This window comes from Uloborus diversus, chromosome 1, assembly GCF_026930045.1.
Source record: "Uloborus diversus isolate 005 chromosome 1, Udiv.v.3.1, whole genome shotgun sequence".
Taxonomy (NCBI): Eukaryota; Metazoa; Arthropoda; class Arachnida; order Araneae; family Uloboridae; genus Uloborus; species Uloborus diversus.
The window spans coordinates 118,781,898-118,804,202 of NC_072731.1; the positions used below are offsets into that span (position 1 = coordinate 118,781,898).

The 22,305-nt window shown below is 32.1% G+C and overlaps 2 protein-coding genes across 3 annotated transcripts in view; one reads left to right on the plus strand and one right to left on the minus strand.

Moving 5' to 3' along the window:
• LOC129231733 (probable aconitate hydratase, mitochondrial) overlaps nt 1–10,687 on the plus strand; it is a 77,845-nt gene extending 67,158 nt beyond the window's left edge. For both annotated transcript variants that reach the window (XM_054866102.1, XM_054866096.1), the window contains exons 20-22: nt 8,143–8,275; nt 9,770–9,891; nt 10,491–10,687. In XM_054866102.1, coding sequence (XP_054722077.1) covers nt 8,143–8,275; nt 9,770–9,891; nt 10,491–10,625 — 390 coding nt within the window. In that variant the 3' untranslated portion in view covers nt 10,626–10,687. The remainder of the gene's footprint in view (nt 1–8,142; nt 8,276–9,769; nt 9,892–10,490) is intronic.
• A 5,745-nt stretch (nt 10,688–16,432) lies between these two features.
• LOC129231722 (E3 ubiquitin-protein ligase NEDD4-like) overlaps nt 16,433–22,305 on the minus strand; it is a 93,492-nt gene continuing 87,619 nt past the window's right edge. The window contains exons 21-22 of the mRNA XM_054866087.1: nt 21,482–21,651; nt 16,433–20,841 (exon numbers count right to left, since the gene is read on the minus strand). Of these exons, the coding sequence (XP_054722062.1) occupies nt 20,739–20,841; nt 21,482–21,651 (273 nt within the window). The 3' untranslated portion in view covers nt 16,433–20,738. The remainder of the gene's footprint in view (nt 20,842–21,481; nt 21,652–22,305) is intronic.

Genomic DNA, 22,305 nt, shown 5'->3' on the forward strand with positions numbered 1-22,305 from the left:
AACGCCTAAGACAAGAAATATTGATCGCTTTAAAAAAAACTCTTATGTTCATAACACGCATGCAATCGCGACCTGATTTCCCGTGCAATAACAATACACCTAGTCCGCACGTTCGCCACACGCGCAGAGTAATCTGCCCATAAATAGCCAGCGAGTGCACCAAGAGAATTGGTGTTCCATAACTGTTGGCGTTCGGTTGGTGACGTCACTTACCGAATGCCAGCAGAGGGGAAGCGTCGGAGAGAGAGCGATTTATTGCTAAGAATGGACATCCGCTGATAGCAAAGCACAAATGCGTGTGCGCATGTGAACATCTCTAGCGAAAGGAATATTTTTCAGAACTCGGTGTGGGTGGAAGGCATAGAACATTTTATCATATCAGTCACCCCCAACCTCCATGAAAATATTAATGCAAGTCTGTATCAATCTCAGGAATGATAAAATTGAAGGGAAAAAAGCGGAAACCCACGTTTCCACAGAAAAGAGCGTGTCTGAAAATACAAGCTGACATCAAACATATTTTTATACCATACGTTCTATCTGTTTGACACCATTAGTTTGTTTGGCATCAAAATTTTCACACTTTCCCAATATTCGCCTTGAGTAGAGCATGGTTTAGAAAGAAAAGAATAAGCTTTAACTGCCAATTTAGTATCGCATTTGTGTTTTCTGGCTGCAGAGAATGCAGGGTTGCCACGGAAGTTCAAGAATGAAATTCCCTGACATTTCCAGGTTTTCCAGGTGGTTTTGAGAAAAATTCCAGGTTATCGCTCTCCATCTTCATTTTGCAACATTAATATATACATCTCAAATTTTGATAAAACTTACCTCATTTTCAAACTTTACAAACAATGGTTACCAAATTTAATTTACTCAAGCTGAAATAATCAAAAATATGTACAAAGGGTGGTTCAATTTTTTTTTTCTCTGAGCTTGAGTCCAAGACACCCCTTATTTTTTTTAGACTTACTAATAGTATTGTGCTGTAAAAGTTTTAGTTCTTACTCAAATTTTAAGAGGGTGCTCAATGACCCCTTGATTTAACATTAGCCCTAGCATAGAAAAAGTAACAAATTTAGAAACATTTAATTTTCCCAGCTGTTTTTTTTATGTAAGTAATTATTTTATTGCAATGAATATGCATATAACTCGTGTAGATTATAGTATGTAACATTATTTTTTCAGTTCAATGTATTTTTTTAACCCCCTCCTCATGCTTATGAAGTTTGAAGGAGGGGGGTCGAGCACCCTCTTTCAGTTGGAATAGGAAGTTAAAAATCTTCCAGTATTTTACTATCCACAAGTCTAAAAACATTGAGTAGTGTCCTATTTTCTAGGAGAAACCTTTTTTTTTTAAAGTGTATTTTTGAACTACCCTAATGTACTAACTCAAGGGAAGCAAATCACTGTAATAAACAATTAATGTAAATGTAGCATATCTAATTTTCAATAGCGAGGAGCCACTGCCTTACATCAAGTGAAAGAACTGCAAAATTAACAATTGTGACATCTGTATCACAAAAATAAAGTTAATTGCTAAAATAATCTGAACTAAAAACTTATGAAACCTAAACTTTTTCAATTATTGCCTTCTACCCCTACAATCCATTGAACTCAAAGCGCTTTTAGACTTTGGCCTGTAAAAAAATCATGCATCTTTTAGCTTCACATATTTCCCCTGTTTGTTGCTCATAAAACAGGGGTGCTCCCCCCCCCAAGTTCAATGGCACAACCCCCCCCCCCCAATATTTCTGAACGCCTTAGCGCTTTTTCTTATTTTTTACCCTCTTTTTTTATTTATTTTTTTAGCTATTTATTTTTAATTATTATTGTTTTGAAAGAAAAGTGTGTTCGCTCCCCAATAAAATACACACACACAGATGAAAATAATAAAGTAAAATAATATGAGTAAATAATTAGAATAAAAATAAAGTAAAATAAATATAAATAATTAAAAAAATACCCCCCCCCCCCCCAAAAAAAAAAAAAGTTTTTTTGATACTGCAACTTGTGCCTAATCACTCCTGTGGGCACCCTTTTATAAAGTTAAATTTTGAGCATTGATCAGAAACTTCTCTGATGCGCAAATTTTTTTTTTTAATCGGATTACTTTTATTTTGAAAGAAAGAAGCGCATTGGAAGTCTTCAAAGATCACTACCAAAATACTAAAAGATTAGCGATACTTCTGTAAAAAAGAAACTTTCTAAGTTTAAAATGGTCTAATGAATTAAATTTACAGAACAAAATTGTTTAGAATAATACGATTTCATTAATTAATTTAACGAAATAATATAAAATATGAAAAGATTAATTTAAAGCTCATTAAAAACTTCAGTCGCATTCGCAGACAAAACAATGTGCTGTGCATCATAACAATTTCAGAACTGCTGGCGTAAACAAGCAGCGTTTAAACAGAGCCCGCTCAAACGAGGAGGAAAAGAAGTACCTTCTGCGCATGTCGCTGCGCCAATGGCAGAGAGTTAATAAAAAGAACTGCAGGGGGAAGAAGAAAGAGGGGAATGACAAAACTTGGGGAAGGGAATAGCGGCGAAAAAAAACAAGGCTGAAAGTTTTTTTTTTGATGTCATAGACCGCAAGCCCCGCTAAGAACCGCGCTAAGAACGATCGGAAATATGCAATTTTTCATTTTCCCTGATTTTCGGCCATTTTCATTTTCCCTGACAATTCCAGGTTTTCCCGGTGCGTGGCAACCCTGAGAATGTCCCTTGGATGAGTATTTTAGATGTCAATGAGATTACTGTGCCAATATCCACCTAATATGGAAGCTACTGTAAATGTTATAGATGAGAATGATATTGAATGCCCTGGCCGGCTAACAGTAAATATTAGTGTTACAGAAATGTATGATAACGGAAAATTTTCCGTTTTATTCAAACTTTGTCTTGTCGGTTAAGCAAAAAAGTTTTTGGTATCAATGTCATCCATATATACAGTCGAATCTCAACTTACGCGAGGGATGCGTTACAAGACGTAGATTGAAATTTCGGGTTGTGAAAAAGGGTATCTATATGATTTTTTATGAACATACTAATTATTTCAGACAATTGAAAACACTCATCAAACTGTTTTAGCCAATTTCTTAACTTTGTATTCTCGGAATTTAACCATAGAGAACTTCTTTAGTTGTCAGAAACTTTCTATTTTTCCTTTTAAAACTTTAGATAAACAGCTCGCTTTTGTAAAATAATCTTTCATCAACTTTTTGTTTATAATCAAAAAGATGCGGACTGGCGATTTGTAAATTAACAAAGCTATGTTTCGACTAGTACAGTGCGGGTACTTTTGCTTTCAGTGATGCTAAAGGGAAAGTCCATTCACAAAACTAATATTCAGTACCCAATAAAGAAGGTGATACCTAAGCCTTGCGATTCCCTTCCGGAAAATTTTAGTGTTACAGGGTGAGGAATTCGTGTTAGCTCCAAAATTAGTTACTCGAGAAAAGCTCCCTATTTAGCCATTTCACGTAAATCAACTCACGTTGTAGTGCAAGTCCACTGCAGTTTAAAATTGCACATTGAAGAAAAGAAAGCATTCTTATTTATGTTTCATATTTTGGGTATTTATTAATATTTGATTATAAATATATTGAGTGTTGGGAAAAAAAATAAATAAAAGTCAATTATTAAATATTGTAAGTTTTTGAGATCATTCGGTAAAATTGAAAAATGCTTTTATTTCATTTTATTACTAGCGTAAGAAAGGAGATAGTGTCCAGGTTTGGACCCCTGTCTTGAAACTCAAAATCAATTAACTAGTTCCTATAAAATATGAGTTCCAATAAAATTAACTCCTATGATGAAAATTAAAGTTTTTCTTTTTTGTTTAAAAGATGTTTTTCACCATCTAAATCAATTTTATGTACATACTAGCAGTACCCGCACAGCGATGCCCATGCTAAAAATTTAATGGAAGTCCGTTAAATAAAAAAAATTGATCTTTTAAAAAAAAAATCTATTTAAGTTTTTTTGGAATTTAAAACTTTTCTTCAAATCATTAAATTAGATTTACGGTTGCTTTAAAACTCTATTTAGCGAGTGAAGCGGTTTTTAATGCAATTTAAAATATTTCGCCAAATGTACAAAAAAATCAAATAATATCTTTCAAATATAAAAATAATTCTGCAGCTCTATTGTTTATCGCGAAACTTGCCCAGCAACCATGCTATCATAATCCATCCGTCTAACGAAAAAAAAAACATCCCGTGGAACATTCAAAAATCATCGCCAGAAAAAAGAAGAAAGTGTACATTTCACTCAGATAAAAACAAATCAAAAGTTTCTTTTCTTTCAAAACAAATCGCCAAAACAATGAATTACATCAACAGTTGCCTTAAAACAATAATCCTAGACTGAACTTCTCAGCGCCTAACGTGCCAAGTGACCATTCTACCGGAACCCAGATCTTTTGCGAGTGGAGCGTATGTTTTTTCTTTAGCAATAATAAATGTTTCGCCAAACAAACAAAAAGGTATAAAATCACATTAACAGTAGCTTTCAAATCTTCATATATTGAGAGCTGCGTTGCCCGGCTTTGCCTGGTCTACCTTGAGAACAAAAATTGTGTCATGTGACATATATTAAACAATTAATTAAAATAATAATTTAAATAAAAGAAAGAAAAGTTAATTTGAATTTTGACATCTTGAATTCAAATTATGTTTTTCACAATCAGGAGTGTGTGTATGGTAGGCGTGTGTGTTAGTGTGTGGTGGGTATGTGTATGTGTGTGTAGGCATGTGTGTTTGTGTCTGTGTGCTGGCAAAAGTGTGTGGGTAGTTGTGTGTATGAATGTGTGTGTGTGGGGGGGGGGGGTATGTGTATGTGTGTAGACATGTGTGTTTGTGTCTGTATGCAGGTATGAAATTGTGGGTAGTTGTGTGTATGTATGTTTTTCTGTGTGTGCATGTGTAGGTGTCTGTATGTATGCGCGTGTGTGTATGTGTTTGTGTGTGCATGTGTAGTTGTGTATGTATGCGCATGTGTGTAGGACATGGATACAATATGGCGACGACTTTCGCTATAGGAGCAGCATCATGAGGAGCTGGTCCACGGTGATGGTGCGGAGGGTGGCGGTGAGAAAATAAAATGATAGGATGCCAAAAACAGTCAAATGAAAGCAATAAGCAATCGTGATTGCTCAAAAAAACACCATGCAAAATTACCCTTCCAAACAATGACGACAGATATTAAAATACTTTTAAGAAATTAAAATGCGAAAGATGGATTTTAAAAGGGTAACCATGGAAACATGAAATAAAATAAGTTTAAGAAATCAGATGCAAAATAAGGAAACAAACAATGGATTCAAAAAGTGTAACCATGGAAACGCGAAAATAAAATTGTTGACAATATGAATCAAAATGACATATTTTGAAATTGATTTAAAAACGCTTGTAACTTTTTTTCCTTTGAAGATAGAAGCTAATATTTTCGACCATAGGTCAAGAGGGATCTGGAGTAAAAAATCTCGCTTTTTCCAATGCTGTCAAAAAGAAAACTGTTTGACATTTCCTTCACTTTTTAACCGACTTCAAAAAGGAGGCGGTTATCAGTTCATACCGTATGTATGTTTTTTTTTTTTGTTTGTCCACTCATAGCGTCCCACCTAGTGAACCGATTTTGATGATTCTTTTTTTAATGGATAGAGGATGGCTCAACTTAGGTCCCATTACTTCGTTTGACCATATTTGTTCTTTAGAAAAAAAGTTATGGGCAAAAAACAGTAAATTTCCCTATTAAATGATTAAAATGATATTGTAGCGAAGTTCGCACTTTTCATCCGTGGATAACGGTGGCTCAGTGGTAGAATTCTCGTCTCCCACACGAGCGACCCGGGTTCAAATCCCGACTAGGACAAAGTGAATTTTACAAAAATTTCGTTTCTACTGTTTCCCGTATTTTCTCGAATGTTCTATTAATTTCTGTATCTTTCCAAGTCTGTAAAGTTCCAGCACTTTCTCAAGTTGTATATAAGGAGATGTAACGTTCATTCGTGGTTCTGAATAAAGATCTCGAGTTGAGACTAACGAGTATTCGCTTCATTTGGCTTTCACATTGTCTTCGCTAAATTCATCTACGCGACAATATGAAACTCATTGTTATAAAAGTTTGGTACCATATAACTGTAACATTAATAGTAATTGTAATGATAATTTTGAATAAAGGCTTTTCTAAAGCAATACAGTGATATAGAGCCGCACTTCTTACTAGGTAACTTTTTACTTTTACTGAAATATCTACATTTACACTAAAAAGAATGAAATAAAAAAATTTTGAAAAAAAAATAGAACCGACTTCAAAATTGCTCTAAAAAGTGAAAAATAATTTTATTCTTTAAACACCATCGATAATACTTTTAAACATAATTTTTGAAGTTGGCGCAAAAACAAAAAGTAAAATCCATTGTAACCATGCTTCGTTCATATTTTTATCAAAAAATCATCCAAAGTTAGGAACGGAACATTTATATCGTTACTCAAATATGCTGTCATCAATGCGTAATGCATGTGGTAGTGAAGAAACTGGACGTGGTTAAATTTATACTTGTAGTTGAGTTATGGCTGTGAATGATTTTATCGATCGTTTTTGCGCCAACTTCAAAAATTATGTTTAAAAGTATTATCGATGGTGTTTAAAGAATAAAATTATTTTTCACTTTTTAGAGCAATTTTGAAGTCGGTTCTATTTTTTTTTCAAAATTTTTTTATTATTGATAGATTTAATGAAGAAAGTAGTGCCTAAATTTCAGCTAAACCTAAAAAAGTTCGAGCTAAAAACGCAAATTACTCCAGCTGTAATTAAGTTAAAGCATTGAAATAAATTGTTTAGAACGCAGAAAATTCTACCCTTTTTAACGATATATAATATTAATATGTGCAAGTAATTTTTCACCCCTTTAATAGCCAATAATAGGCAATTTATGTGAAATTTAGGCCTAAATTTGAGTAAAAAAAGAACTATTTATCGGATTTTTTTTCGAATTATAGCCTATGTTACTTGGTAAGAAAGCACCTTTCATATAGTGAAAGAATTTTTCAAATAGGTGCAGTGGTTCCGGAGATTACCTCGAACATATAAACACACAAAAATCCGCCCTCTCTCTTTATAATATTAGTAAAGATATTTATGTCTATATAAAATTTTAATTAAAAATATGACTTCATCTATTTTCATTTTCAAGAAACCGAGTTGCATTCTTTGAATGAAACACACTGTCAGGAAAGGATTAAAAATTTGAAGGTTGAGTTCCTCCAAATTTTTAAATCCTTTCTTGCAGCGAATATTCGTAAAATTGTAAAAATTGTTTGTAATAACAAATTGGCTCAATAAAGTCATGAAACAATAAATAATTCTTAGTTCAAATGAGTCAATTTATTAATCTAAACCATTTTTGAGTATTTTCGTTCAATTATCAAATGGTGTGTATGCTTTTCTATTTATTTTTTAAAAAGTAGTGAAGTAGCGACTACTTTTCAAAATTAGTTTGTAGTTACTACATTTTGAAAGAAGTAGTTGTAGTTCGCTACTAAAAAAAAAGTAGTTTCTCCAACCACTGTTCCTGAGTCCTCAAACAAACCAAAAGTTGAAGAATTTGAGAGTTAATCCGGACAACTGAAAAAAATCATTTTCTTCTGTGCTTTTTTTTTCATTCTTTTTATACTCGAAACACATATCACTTTCATTTGAACTCTTTTAATCATATGTTACTGCAAAGAAAAAAAAATGCCTCATTACTTTAACTTTAAAAAAATTTCATTAGTCCCCCCCATGTAAGGTATTAGTCATTCTCCCTCAAAAATGATTTTCTGGTTCTGCCACTGATTGCAATATTAAAATAAAACATTATAAATTTTTCAATATGTAGTTGAAATTTCCACTGTAAGACGTCAAGAAAGTCATGAATTCCCCTTACACTAATCAACAGTCATCTATGTTTAATTTCAGTGATTTTTACAGTTATGTGTTCTTTTGCAATTCTTATAGGATGTTTAAATTGACCATTTAAATTTGTACATCAATTTATTTACAAGATACTCAATACAATACCAAAAAAAAGCTGAAATTTTTTTAAAAGAGTTCTTTGATTTCAATATTAAAAAGTAATTCCTTGAAAACATCTAGGCTAAAGGAGTCAAATGGATTGCTGTGGGAGATGAAAACTACGGTGAAGGGAGCAGCAGAGAACATGCAGCACTTGAACCGAGACATCTTGGTGGCTGTGCAATCATTGTGAAAAGTTTTGCAAGAATTCATGGTAAATATAATTATGTTCATTGTTTTTTTAATGCAATTTAGTCGAGTACATCATTATTTAAAAATGGATGTGTTTTTAAATTTTAAAATATCCAAATTGTTCTCAAAATGAAAGTTTTAATCACATTTTAAATGAAATGCAGGAATTTTTGAAACCTAAATAAGGCCAAATAATAGGTGGCTATGATATACCAGAATTATGGCATTTCTAGTGATGCAATAAACTAGTTTGGCTCAAGTGTCGAATTCCAAAGTTTCGTTGCTGTACATATTGAGTTTTAGAATTGAACGCAAAGTAAAATGTATATACGTAGGGGTTCCAAAAAATAAGGTAACAAGAGCTCTGACAGATGTGCCGATTCTCTGTACGAATTAAAATTACGCTGAAGATAACCAAGATGATCAGAGCACGCAAACAGTATAGGTGAATAGAGCTGGGTTTTGTCCTATTAGTGGACACTAATAGGACAAAATGTCAGTTAGAAGATGGTTGCATTACCAGAAACATGTCCCGCTAATGAAACAAGAAGTGTGACAAGGTTTTTGAGTTGGGAGGTATTGAACCACCCTCCTTACAGTCCCAATTTCTCACCAAATGATAGTTATCACTTTTTTTTAATGATTTCTATCTCTATTTCTCTATAATTTTTTTGAACCTAATTGGTTATCAATTCTGTTTTTGGATTACAGAATTTTGTGAAAGGTCTTCCTTCTAAATAAACCCATGCAATAACATGCTGATTGGCAACTTTTCAGAGGAATCCTGCCAGAGTGTAGATTTTAATGATGGATGCATAATTATCAGATACTACTGAGCTGAACATCTACTTTCAAAATTTCTTGATCAGATTTATCCTGGAAGAAAGCTTTGTCTAAACAATCACTATTGAGTGTAGTGAGTGGTTCTGCCTACTCCAAATTATGCTGGCCCTAAACAGAGAGGATACTGTATCAGAGAAGTTGTGAAACAAGAGGATGAATGGCCTATTGTCATGAAGTGGTGTCATATTACAAGGCCGAATTTCAAGAACTTGACGTACGACTCTCTGTGCTTAGTCTCTTCCACGTGCACTACTAGTGTAGCATTGCACCATGGGTGATTTCACTGGGAGGAAGTTTACAAAGAATGGTAATGCAACCTCATTGGATTGTTTTTCTAGAAATCTGCATTTTTTAATGAAACATATTGACAACTAATCATTTATTGCAGTCAAATGCATAAACAAAAGTGCATTTTAATGCTACGGTGTTAATTCCATACACACTGAGAAATATAGAGAGTTTCTTGCAAGCAGGATGCCTTCTTGACTTATGCATGCTGAATTGTTTTACATTTCCTACAGATTTCATTTAATTTAGATTTTTTTTTTCATAGTGTTTCAGTTTTCATAAACAGTAATGCATTCATTTTAGAAACAACGAGAGTTACTTTTTTAAGAAAAAATAAGTAAATGCACTTCATTACTTGAAATAACTAATATTTTTGTTCCTTTAGAAACTAATCTTAAAAAACAAGGTCTGTTGCCCTTGGTGTTCCAAAATCCAAAAGACTATGAAAAAATTCATCCATCTGACAAAATATCCTTGTTAAATTTGCAGAATTTAGCTCCAGAAAAGGTAATTAAAATTTTTTCATAATAATTGCTTATTACAGTTACTCAAGATATTTTTGTCATTATGTATGTATTTAAAATCTAAATTGTAACTTGGCATACATTTAGGTCATGTTCGAATAGAGTTATCGGTTAACCCAAGCAGTTCATTTCATGACGTTTCATAACGTAAAATGGTTAGTGTGGCGAGTATCCATAGAAGGTTTTCATGTACGATCGGCTAACTGGTAATCTATTAGAATGCTGTCGGTTATCCTCTGTTGAGCCTGGGTTAGAGTTAACCAGTCGCTCCAGTTGAAAACAACCTTTGTGTTTCAGCAGTTTCATTAAACATTTTAATGAATCCAATAGTGTAATTGGGTAAAGTTGCGATAGAATTAGCCATTTTTATTCTTCAGAATTACAAAGACAACCTTCCTCAGGGTAAGGTAGAGGAGATATGTTACAAGAATCCATTATTCTATTGTTTTGCATTAAGTAAAGGGTTCCTGGTCATCATGTGCAAATTATAACTAAGTATGAACAAAATGTAACTTGCAAGTAGAATGTATATATTTTTTGCTTTAAAATAATTATGACATAATTCTCACATCTTTTCCTCAGCCTGTCACTTGTGAAATCAAACATGAAGATGGGACCATTGAAACAATATTACTTAATCATACCATGAATGAGCCACAAATTGAATGGTTCAAAGCTGGAAGTGCTTTAAACAGAATGGCGGAACTGAAATCTTGATCAACTATTTTTTCTGAATGTAGTTCACTGAGATTGTCAATAAAAGTTTTGATTTCTTTACCAAAAAAAAAAAAAAAAAAATGCTTAAATTGGAAGTAAGCCTTTACTAACTTCTACTAGGTAGAGTAGAAGCTGATGTAGCTTTATTTATTTATTTTACTATTCATTAATTGAGGATCCTTAGAATCATTATTATTTTTTAATTATTCAAAAACCCTTATTTTTTTTTACAAAAAAGAAAGATATTTGGTTTAAGAAAGGCAAAAATTAAAATGCCAATGGCCGTTTCAAATGCTTCTGACATCGTTCTTGTTGATGCTTATGTAATAGGACCCTCTGAATCTAAATATGATCATTGTTTTCCTCCATCACACCCCAATTTTTGTAAATGGTCCCCCCCCCACCTCTCACTCCTATTTTTTATTTTTTAACCAGTTTCATGGCCATAATTTCTATTTGGAGGGGAAGGGAGCATTTCATTAACAGTTCAACATTTTTTCTGAGTGACTCCAGAGGTAGCCATTCATGGGAGTATTTTTTCGGTATAAAACCAAACTATCGAACACACTCCTATGAGCCCCATGTTCCAAAAAAAAAAAAAAAAACCATAGTAAAAAAATCCTGCAAGCATCGTGTGTGTCCTACGAGTTGCATCGCAGAGATGCAGTAAAAATACTTCATATTATTTATATTCATTCCAGTTACATTCACAGACGTAAAAAAGGAAATTAAGTATGCTTATGATACAGCATTAATGTATTCTTATATTTCTAACATTTCTTGATATAGTGATAAACAATGGGGACAGTGCATTCCCAGGAATCTCAATGCACATTAATGTTATATTTTAAGCATTCTTAATACTATTTTAAGTTTCAATTATTTCTGTAAATGCAATTTGAATAATAAATATAAAAAATACAGGAAATTTCTTCACTACTATAAAAAAATTCCCTATATCAAGAAATGATAAACATTGGGGGGTGGTCCCCAGAATTTTATCTAATAATACAGTCGACTCTCGATATCTCGACTTCGCTGAACTCGAATTTTCGCTTATGTCGAAGTTTTTGGATGGTCCCAAACTTCTGCTAATGTTCTTAATGGGTTTTTTTTTTCGTTAACTCGAAGTTCACTCCGCTTATCTTGAAGTTTGAGACAGACATCTCTTAACATTTATTGTCCCGATTATCAGTAGCGAAACCAACTTGACCGTAAAATGACGGAGAAAATTCTGCTATTTTCACCACCTGCTCCCTTTTGTTAGGGCTTTGAAGACGGGGGCGTAATTGACAGGTCGCCACCTCTTTTGACGAGAGAAAGAGCTAAAATGCACTCGTTCACGCGTTGCTTGTTCACGCTTCAATAAGTTCTTTTCAGTGGCTCTGTTAGAACGAGTACAAAAGGGAGATAGACCAGACGTTGATAAGGGATTAGCAAGAAAGAGAGCACGTGTAATACCCCCTGGGTGAGGGCTAAACCAGTTAGTGACCCACCAATTGAACTTGGAACTGCTCACTTGAAGCTTCGCTGATCTCAGCTTTTTAGCACTCATAGCATTTAGTAAATGATTGCATGCTCAGCGTTTTGAAAAATGAGTAAGAGAAAGCTAAAAATTTTAACTATTGAAGAAAAGGTCGATTTAATTAAAGATGTAGAGAATAATCCTACCGTTAAGAAAAAGGACTTGGCCCTGAAATATGGCATACCGCCGAATACATTATCGACAATAATGTCGAACAAAGAAAAAACATTAGAACATTACGAAACAAAGGGCGGTTCTGCAAATCTTAATCGTAAAAAAATCAAGGAGTGACCCATACACCGACATTGAAACGGCACTCTTGAAATGGTTTAAGAATTATGAGCATAAGCGGACTGAAATCCCTGTGAGTGGAATTCTCCTTCGTGAAAAAGCACTTGATTTTGGCAAACTCCTTGGACACATGGACTTTGTAGCAAGCAGTGGATGGCTCGAGAGGTTTAAAGCTCGTCATAACATAGTTTTTCGGAATTTACATGGAGAAGCTAAAGACGTCCCGGAAAGTCTTTGTGAAGAATGGAGAATAAGACTTCCCACCCTACTGTTTGGTTACAAAGCATCAGACGTCTTTAATATTGATGAAACCGGATTATTCTACAAATGTGTTCCCCAAAAAACTTTAATGTTCAAAGGAGAGTCCTGCACTGGAGGAAAAATGAGCAAAGATCGCTTAACTGTTCTTGTTGGTGCCAATGCTGATGGATCAGAAAAATTACCCCTCTTAGTTATTGGTAAATCGAAAAACTCACGTTGCTTTAAAAACGTCAAATCTTTGCCGGTAAATTACAAAAGCAATAAGAAATCCTGGATGACCAGCGAGCTGTTTGAAGAATACGTGAGAAAACTTGATTTGAGTTTTCATAAAAAATCTCGAGAAGTTTTGCTGTTTGTGGACAATTGTCCAGCACATCCAAAGTTAAAAAATTTAAAGTCAATTAAGCTTGAATTCTTCCCACCAAATACAACGGCAAAACTTCAGCCAGCTGATCAGGGAGTAATTCGTAATTTAAAAGTGCATTATAGGAAACGAGTAATTAGAAAGCTCATCAACGATATTGAAAATAATAAAGAGCATACAAGTTCCATATCGGTATTAGATGCTCTTCGAATGGTTTTTAGTGCCTGGCAAAATGATGTTTCCCAAGACACAATTGCTCATTGTTTTCAGAAATGCGGATTCTTTCCTTCAAGTGCTCCCAATATTGTTGATGAGGTTAACGAATGTTTGGACAACGAGTTCAGAGATGTGTTTCAAGAACAATCATTGGAACTTTCTGACTTCATAAACGTTGACTCCGAGCTCATTACCTGCGGTGAACTTTGCGATGAAGATATTATTGCAGAAGTAACAGCTAAAGAAGATGGTACGGACAATGAAGAAAAAATTGAAATTTCTGAACATAATGATTTGCCAACAAATGCAGATGTTAGTAATGCACTATCGATTATTCATCGTTCTATTGAAAGTCGGGAAAATGTTCCACAGGATATATTCAATGCCATGAGTAAAATTAATGATTTCATACATAGCAGAAATATTAATTCAAAAAAACAAGCAAGTATAAAGCAATATTTATTAAATGTGAAGTAAGAAATACATTTTTTTATTAGTAATATTATTTTTGCTTATGTTCTTCAAGTTTTACACACTTTTGTAGTTTTTTTTTTTGGGAAACTAATACAAGTTTTCTCTCCTATCTGAGCATTTATGTGTGGTTTTGTTTAATTACTTTTACAATTGTTTCAAAAGGGAAATAATAGTTAGTTTTCGGTATCTCGAACTTCGGCTATGTCGAATCTTTTTCTTGGTCCCTCGTACTTCGAGATATCGAGAGTCGACTGTAATTAGAACAAAAGCTGTTCAAGATTTTTGCATTGAACTTAGGTTCTATAAAAACTGAAATCAAAAATTTGAATAAAACCTCTAGTAACTTTATGTAAGACATTTCAGTTATTTCTGCATTTTAACATTCTACTTTGATTATGATGTTATTTTCGAACTATTCAGAATAAGAGGAAACATAATATTGGTGAAATCAAAACATGGAAATCAAATTGCATGCTCACTCTTTGTAGAGAAAAATTGTTAGCCTGGCAAAAAGAAAATAAAAGTAAATTCTGACACACAATGTAAAAAAAGAAAACTTTATATGATATCAATAATTTATTTCCATCAATGCACCTAAACATATTGAAACGATCTTGCAATCAATTACGCAATTTCAAGATAAGGCACATTAACCTTTCCATTAGCAGTAGCATCGCTAAGTATTATGAAGGATTTTTTTTTTCAGTATTTACAAAACACTGCTTTAATATTGCTAGGAAGGTTAAAGCAAACCAAAGCTTATTACTAGACACAAAACAAAATGGAGACTTTTGTTTATGGGAGTTTTTGGTGACATTTGGAATCAATTCAATTTTTCTTCCTGATAAAACAAATATACTAACCCAGCTAGGCTGTTCACAATTTGTTCCATTTGGCTTTCCTTGTTACTGGCAACACAGGGTTCATACACTTGTGGCTGAAACAAATGCCCTGACTTTTCCAAATTGTTTTTTAGAAAATCCCAGGTTACTCGCTTCATTCAAAATTAAATTTAAACAGAAATATTTTCAAAATAATTAAAATTGTTTAAAGTAGCAATGCGAATTAACTCATACTTTTTTCTTAGATGAAAAAAAAATCTTGGAATTGTTTCCTTTTTTTTTCTTCTCTTTCAAAATCAGTTTTTTTTTAACGCATATTAAAGTATGCTTACACTAAAATTAAAATAAATTCTAAAAAATGATTAATTTTTTTAAAATTCATAATGTAATTTATATTTTATGTTACTCTCAATAGTTTACTTTGCATTAAGATAAACATCCAATTCTGTTTTTGGAAATTTACATCTCCTTTCATCCACAAAAATTCATCGTGCAAAAGACCAAATATGGCGGCGAAGGTAAAAATTTAAGATAATAAGTAGAATTTTGAATTTGTAGCATAAAAGTAGTTATAATAATTAATAATTCTTAATAAACGACAAATAAGACAAAATAATCAGTTTTTAGCACAATCAATTAGAATTTAAAAAATGTTTTGAAGATAAAATATTTTGCATTTCTCCAGAAAATTATTACGAATTATCCGAAAAAAAAAGGGCACATTTTGCATTGTTTTCAATAGTTTGCATTGCAATAAATATCCAATGCCGTTTTCGGAAACTTAGGCAGTTAAGAAGTCTTGTGTACTTCCATCTTGGGAATGACCAAATATGGCGGCTATGCAAAAAAAGATATAATTTCTTGAACTTGTAGCATGAAAACAATTTAAAAATAATAAATCTTCATGAAACTACAATTCAGTTGAAAAGTTTTTAGCAAATTTCCTCTAAGGCAATGAGGATAAGATTACGTTTAAATAACAAATTTTTTCATTTCTTAAGAAAATTGTTTAAAGTAATAATAATAATATTTAAAAAAAATAATAAAAATTAATTTGAATTTTGACATTTTGAATTCAAATTATGTTTTTCACAATCACGAGTGTGTATATGTCGGCGTGTGTGTTTTTGTCTGTGTACAGGTGTGTGTATGTGTCTATATGTAGGTGTGTGTGTGTAGGATATGGACGCAACCTGGAGACGATTTTCGCTAGAGGAGCAGTATCGGGAGGAGCCGGTCGACGGTGGTGGAGAAGGAGGTAGGGGGAAAATAAAATCAGCATAATGCCAAGGACAGTCAAGTAAGAACAATAAGCAATGCGATTGCTCAAAAAAAAAAACAATTTGCAGCAAATTAGCACATTTTGTGTTACTTTCATTAGTTTGCAGTTGAAGAAAACATCTAATTCTGCTTTGTTTTGGAAACTTAGGCATTTAATGATCATTTCTACTTCCATCTTGTGAATGACCAAAGATGGCGACTATGTTTCACATGTGGCTGAAAAGACTTTCCGATCAAAAAACGATTTTCCCGGATAAATCCCCCCACCTTCAGACTTATGCTTCTGAAGCAGTTGTCTTCTCCCCTGTTGAGTTTGTGCAGTTCCTGCTCATACGAGAAATTTTTTGGAACTATTGAGGGTAAAAATAGCGACTATGGAAGTTTTTTTCGGTCGCAACTTTTTTTATTGCCAGCATCATTTTGCCACAATATTTTTCAGAAAACATCGGTAAAAATGAAGATTAGATCTCACACAACAAAATTCCCTAGGAGAAAATAGGAAAAAAAATGGTGGGCGGGGGGGAGGGGGGGGGTGATTTAGAAAATTCCCCGACTTTTCCCTGAGATTTTTAACAATGTAATTTTTCCTGACAATTCCTGGAGCATATGAACCCTGTTACACTAAAAAGTCCCATAGGCAAAAGGCTCCCAAACAAAGTGCATCACATGGCAAGGTTTGTACATTAACTTGTGAAATAAAATTTAACATTTCAATAATTTTTACACCGGAAATGGCACCAAATGAAGCTGTTGTCCAACACAATGTTACTATAAAAATATCACGCTTGTCTGGATATAAAGGATTTATTTTTTTTTTTAAATTTAAACAATAAAATTGATTTTTTATAAATGCTAATATGTATGGAATTTAAACTATTAACCCAAAGTTAAATACCTTATACGAGGTGATGATCAATTTCTTGGGCACATATATACAAAATGCAAGAAAAAAAGTTTGCATTGCTTGTACTAACCCTACAAAATATTTTTAAATATCCATTACATTCTGCTATGGATTTAATTGAATAGTAAAAGTGAGGGTACAAATTTAAATGAGCATATAAAAATTCAAATAAGTCATCAAAGCTAACAATGAATATATCTATATCAAAATACTTTTAAAATCCACATTCTAGTTTGTTATTTTTTCCTCTCTGTCCTAAAAAACATAAGATTTACAATTAAATGATTTTCAAACATGAATTTGATGCTGCCTAAAAAAGCACAGATGTTAAAAAAAAACTGAGCTATAAAAGTAATTATGAATGTATCAACAGGAAGTACAAAATATCTAATTTGCTAAAAACTAACTTGTTTTGTTAAGTTTACATTTAAATGTGAAATAATACATAAATATATGCTTTAAAAGTAAAATTCATTTTTAAAGCATTTTTAAATGAGGCTTTTCTTTTTGCATAATAATTCCTCAATACTGAAATTCTCATCAAAACAAATGTTTCTATTGTAAAGTTAATAATAAATGTGCATTTTATGATTAATTTGAATATTGAACAAGCCAACTTATTGATTGAATGCAAAAAGAAAATATGAATGAAATACTATTTACATACACAATTTTTTTAAAAAAGTGAGCATCATAGTTACAGGGTTCATACTCTATTTGGATGAAAAAATTCCATGACTTTTCCAAGACTTCATGAAAATTTTCATGACATTGTTACACGAAGAGAATAGTACTATTTAATATCAAACTTACGATTTTTTTTTTTTTGTGGAAATGAGCATTAGCAAAACTTTTATGTGAATGCCACTGCCTGATTGAAAAAATATCAGTGTACAACTAAAAAACTGAATTCTTACCGTTTTCATCATATAAGTTTAAGTTAAAACTACAGTGAATGATGCTTAAACATGGCGACTATTTTTTTTAAACAGGCAGAATGATAATGATTGGGGAAAAGGTTGAATGAATCATTACTAAGTTTCAATAAATTTGCTTCAAAAGTTGTCTTTTAATGTCAAATTGACAATTTTTTGGTTCTTTAAAATAAAGCCACATTCTTTAGTAAATTCATGTTTCTAAACCAGATATTTAAAAAAAAAAAAACATTTCATAGTAAATAAATCTTTTGATTTAAATGTACTTGTTTACTTATTTGTACATTTTCAAATGCATATATAAATTAATAGGTTCAGAAATTCCAGAACATGTTTGAATAATGACACTGAACGTACCAGTGGGTCGCATGGATTAGTTTTGCGGGCCGTATATTGGGCACTACTGTTTTTGAGCATTAAAATTGCCTGATTTCTGTGTTCTATCGCCTGACCAAAGATTGTCCAAAACCTTCAACAAATTGAGATAAACTCTGATAAATCTTAAAATAAAGATTTAGGAGTGATGGAAACGAACTTGGATGCAATGTTTTTTGAGATCGTTCAATTTTTCAGTTTAAATAGCTTTTATGGTGCAATACTAAGTCACTCAAGATTTCTAATGCTTTTTTTTAGCTACTGTTACTTTTTTCCCAGAACATTTTTCCATGACTGAAAATAAATTTCCATGACTTAGACTGAAAATTTCAATTTTCCATGACTTTTCCAAGTCTGAAATTTGCTTATTTTTTTTCCATGACTTTACAGGATTTCCATGACCCGTACGAACCCTGTAGTTACCTACATAAATAGGTTTTGATTTCAGATTAAGTAAAATATTATTCTACATATCATTAAGCAGAAAAATCAAATCAAATTTTTTTTTTTAGTTACGTAAACAAATATCATGAAAAATAAATAATTCACATAAAAAACTAACACATTAAAATAATGTATTACAAATAATAGTCAAAATATGAAATAGATTATTTAAAACAAAATATAATTCATTGAAATCAGGCGATTACCACATGGACATTAATGGCAATTTAGCAGGTAGTAGGGCCTATGTCGAAGCTTGATATACAACATTATGTCCCTTGTGCGGAAGAGGTTTATATTATTTCGGTCTAATTTAATTTTAATACAATCTTTCTTTATTTGAAAATTAAAAAATGTAAACATAAAAATGACATACATCACACATACAATTTTTAGCATTAATAATGTTTCAATCAAGTAGGGGTTTCCAGCTTTCTTGAAGTTAAACATAGTATTATGAACTTTAAAAGAAAACTACTTCTTCATGCAAAATTTTCTAGCTTCAATACCATCCATAAACATTGTACTCATTAATTGAAGAAATGAACGAGTTACATTCACTCAAATGTACTTGTTCATTTAAGAAATCTGAGTGAATGATGTTGCAAATTAAAACAATTTTTCACGTGACAACAAGCTTAATAAAATATCACAATTCTAGTGGACTTTATTTTGAAAAAGAACTCATGAGAAATTCATATCCAATTAATTAAATTAGTCTAGTTGATGGGAATGATTCGAAGCAGATTGATTTGGCAAGCAAACAGTCTATTAAAATTCTTTCAATCCATGATAGATGATACATTCTGGAATGAATAAAGTAATGAATACTACATAAGGAAAAGGAGATAAAATAGGCGCCGTAATGAACTAAAGTTAAAGGGGGGTGGGACATTGTTAGAAATATTCATGCATTTAAGATATAGAACGCTGCAAAAATTTTTGCTTATAATAATAAAATGTCATTAAGGGTTATTTCTCGGAATTCTGAGGCATAGCAGCTCGTTTAGTAGTACAATTGGATTTGCACTTGTTGACTAAAATGCATTGACAATTAAAAAAAAAAAAAAATGGTAACTTCAAAATTCCACAGTTGTTCAATAACATATACGAATAAACTTGTCAGCAAATAATTTACATAGTTTAATGTACTTTCTGATTAACTAAAATTTAATTGCTAACTTGGCACATTTTTTTTTTTTAAGTCTAGCAAGAGACGGGATATTTGAGGAATTACAAAGTTTTTTTAAAAACATTTCTTTACTTTTTAAATCTGTAAGCATGTAAATCTATTCCCACATTACTTTTAAAGCAATAGCACTGCTGTATTTATACAGAATTCAATATGAAAATATATATTCATGCCACTTAACCTAATTATAACTGGTGTCCTGACATCTACTTACAATCAGAACACTTGTTAATGATTTGAACTATTTTTCCTATTATATTAAAAACCCCAATATTTCCATTATCCTAAATTCTTTAAAAAAAAATCTAGCACTCTAATGAAGACTAATGAAATTTTCATGTTGAATTTGTCTCGCTCAAATGAAGAACATGTAAAGGACAAACTAAGGAATACAACCATTGTACTCACTATTGAAGCTGCACTACACTACAGAAAGAAAAAATATATGTATTAAAACCAAATCCCACAACTCCTTTGTTTCCTAAACAGCTGGCATGTTTTTTGGGCTTAATTTCACATGATTTTAACTTTACATGTAATAATAATAATAATTTCACTACATTAAAAATATCTCAAAATTTCATAACAAAAATTGCCACACAACTTTCGAAAACAACTTCTACAAAGCATTAAATAATAAAAATCTGAAATCATACAACACATAACGAAGCAACTAGATAACACGACATCACATAAATTATTTTTAGCCCATGTTTTCAAGTTTGAGCAATGTGACGGGGGGCAGACATAAGCGCACAAGCTAACATTCAACAACAAAAATGAAGTTTCGTATGAACAAATATTTTTTCCGCTTCTCTTCATTTTCAAGAGATGAATAGCAAAATTTCAACAAACAAGACATTCAAAAGTTGGAAAATATTCTATACTAATTTGTTATTACATAATATATACAACATCTTAAATAAAATAGTTCATAATCATTTACTCAGTTCATCACCATTGAGCTCCTTGCAGCAAACTTTTGATTTTCTACGCACAAGCACTGCAATCAGTCAACCCCTCCAAACGTTTCAGAACCTTCAATTGCTGTTATTAGCCTATCTCTCAGTTCCTGATAGCTGTCATAGGGAGGCAGATCCAGCCTGTTGAAGCTAGAAAAGGAAGGGAAATTCTCACTTGTTTTAATTGAAAGCACACAACAGCATACATTCAAATAGAAGTCTGAAGCACAATTGATTATAAATTTTTTTTAAATATTTTGCAATGTTACTAAAGGATATTAAATCTAACTGCATTACGCTAGATCAGTGGCCAAGAAATGACTAAAAAAAACTTATCAAGAAGAGAAAAATTCAAGGTGGGATTTTCTACTTTGACCAAAATGTTAAGTGGGACTTTTGTGGAACTGTGTGCAAATGGATTTTTGCTGAAATTCAACGAAAATCCATCCCAATGCTTTTGTTATTCAATATCTGAATTTGTGGTACTAGAACATTTGGTTTTAAGTTGGATAAGAAGGTTTCTACTGCACAGGAATATTATGTACGCATTTGGTCACAAAATAGTTTAAATATCTGGCTTAGCTATGTTAAGACTCTTTACATTTTATGTTGTTCCAATAAATTAACCAACAATTAAATTTCATTCAACAATTCCAATAAATTAACCAACAATTCACTGAGAAATTACAAGCAACATTCCTGCAGATGCTGAAAATTTATAAATAGTTAGGACTCAAATCGAGTTTTTACCTAAAGAACGAAGTATAAAACTAAGCAACCTAAAACTAACCAAGTATGGGATCTAGGCAAATTGTCTGTTGTTCCCCATTTTTCTATAGTAAAGAGCTGAGGGCCATTGCTGCCATAGAGTTCTTTGAAGCCATTCATCGGGACTCGAGAAGTACCTGTCACAAATTGTAGTAGTCGGGCACGCATTTCATTGGTGAATGACATTACCATCTGAAAACAGAATCATAAATAATCAAAACCTATGTAGACTTCATGCAAAATCAACTACATAATTAGGAATAACAAATAAGAATATCGTCCCTGAAATTTTTTTAGACATTGTTCCAAACATGAGCACACATGTTTTATATGATAGCAAAGCAAAAATACTTAGTTACAGCACTATTTCACTTATAGTACTAGTATATTCACTTATAGTACTTATTAGTACTTTATACAGCAACATTTCACTACTTGCTGTTTGAATAATTGCCCAAAATGATTCACATTAAATAAAATTTCATTAGGAAACAAAATATACATATTATACAAATTTTAGTTTATTATTTAATTTTGAACAGAAAAATTGTCCTCAGAGTACTCAAGTAACCACCAAGGCGTATCCTTAACTTGGTGGAAATCCATTAGACAACACCACTGTCTCTCTAACCAAGGCAGAAGTGAAGCTCAATTCAGCCATTTCACCTTGTAGTATCGTTGTATATATACAGGTTTAATTTGCTTGTAAAAAAGCTCCTTTATAATCCTCAACTCTGAGGAGTCCACAAACAGGCTACCCACAAAATTGAAGCTCGTTCAACTAAGCGTAATTCAGATATCATTCGTACGTCACGTAAAACAGGTCATATTTTAAGGAAATTTGAC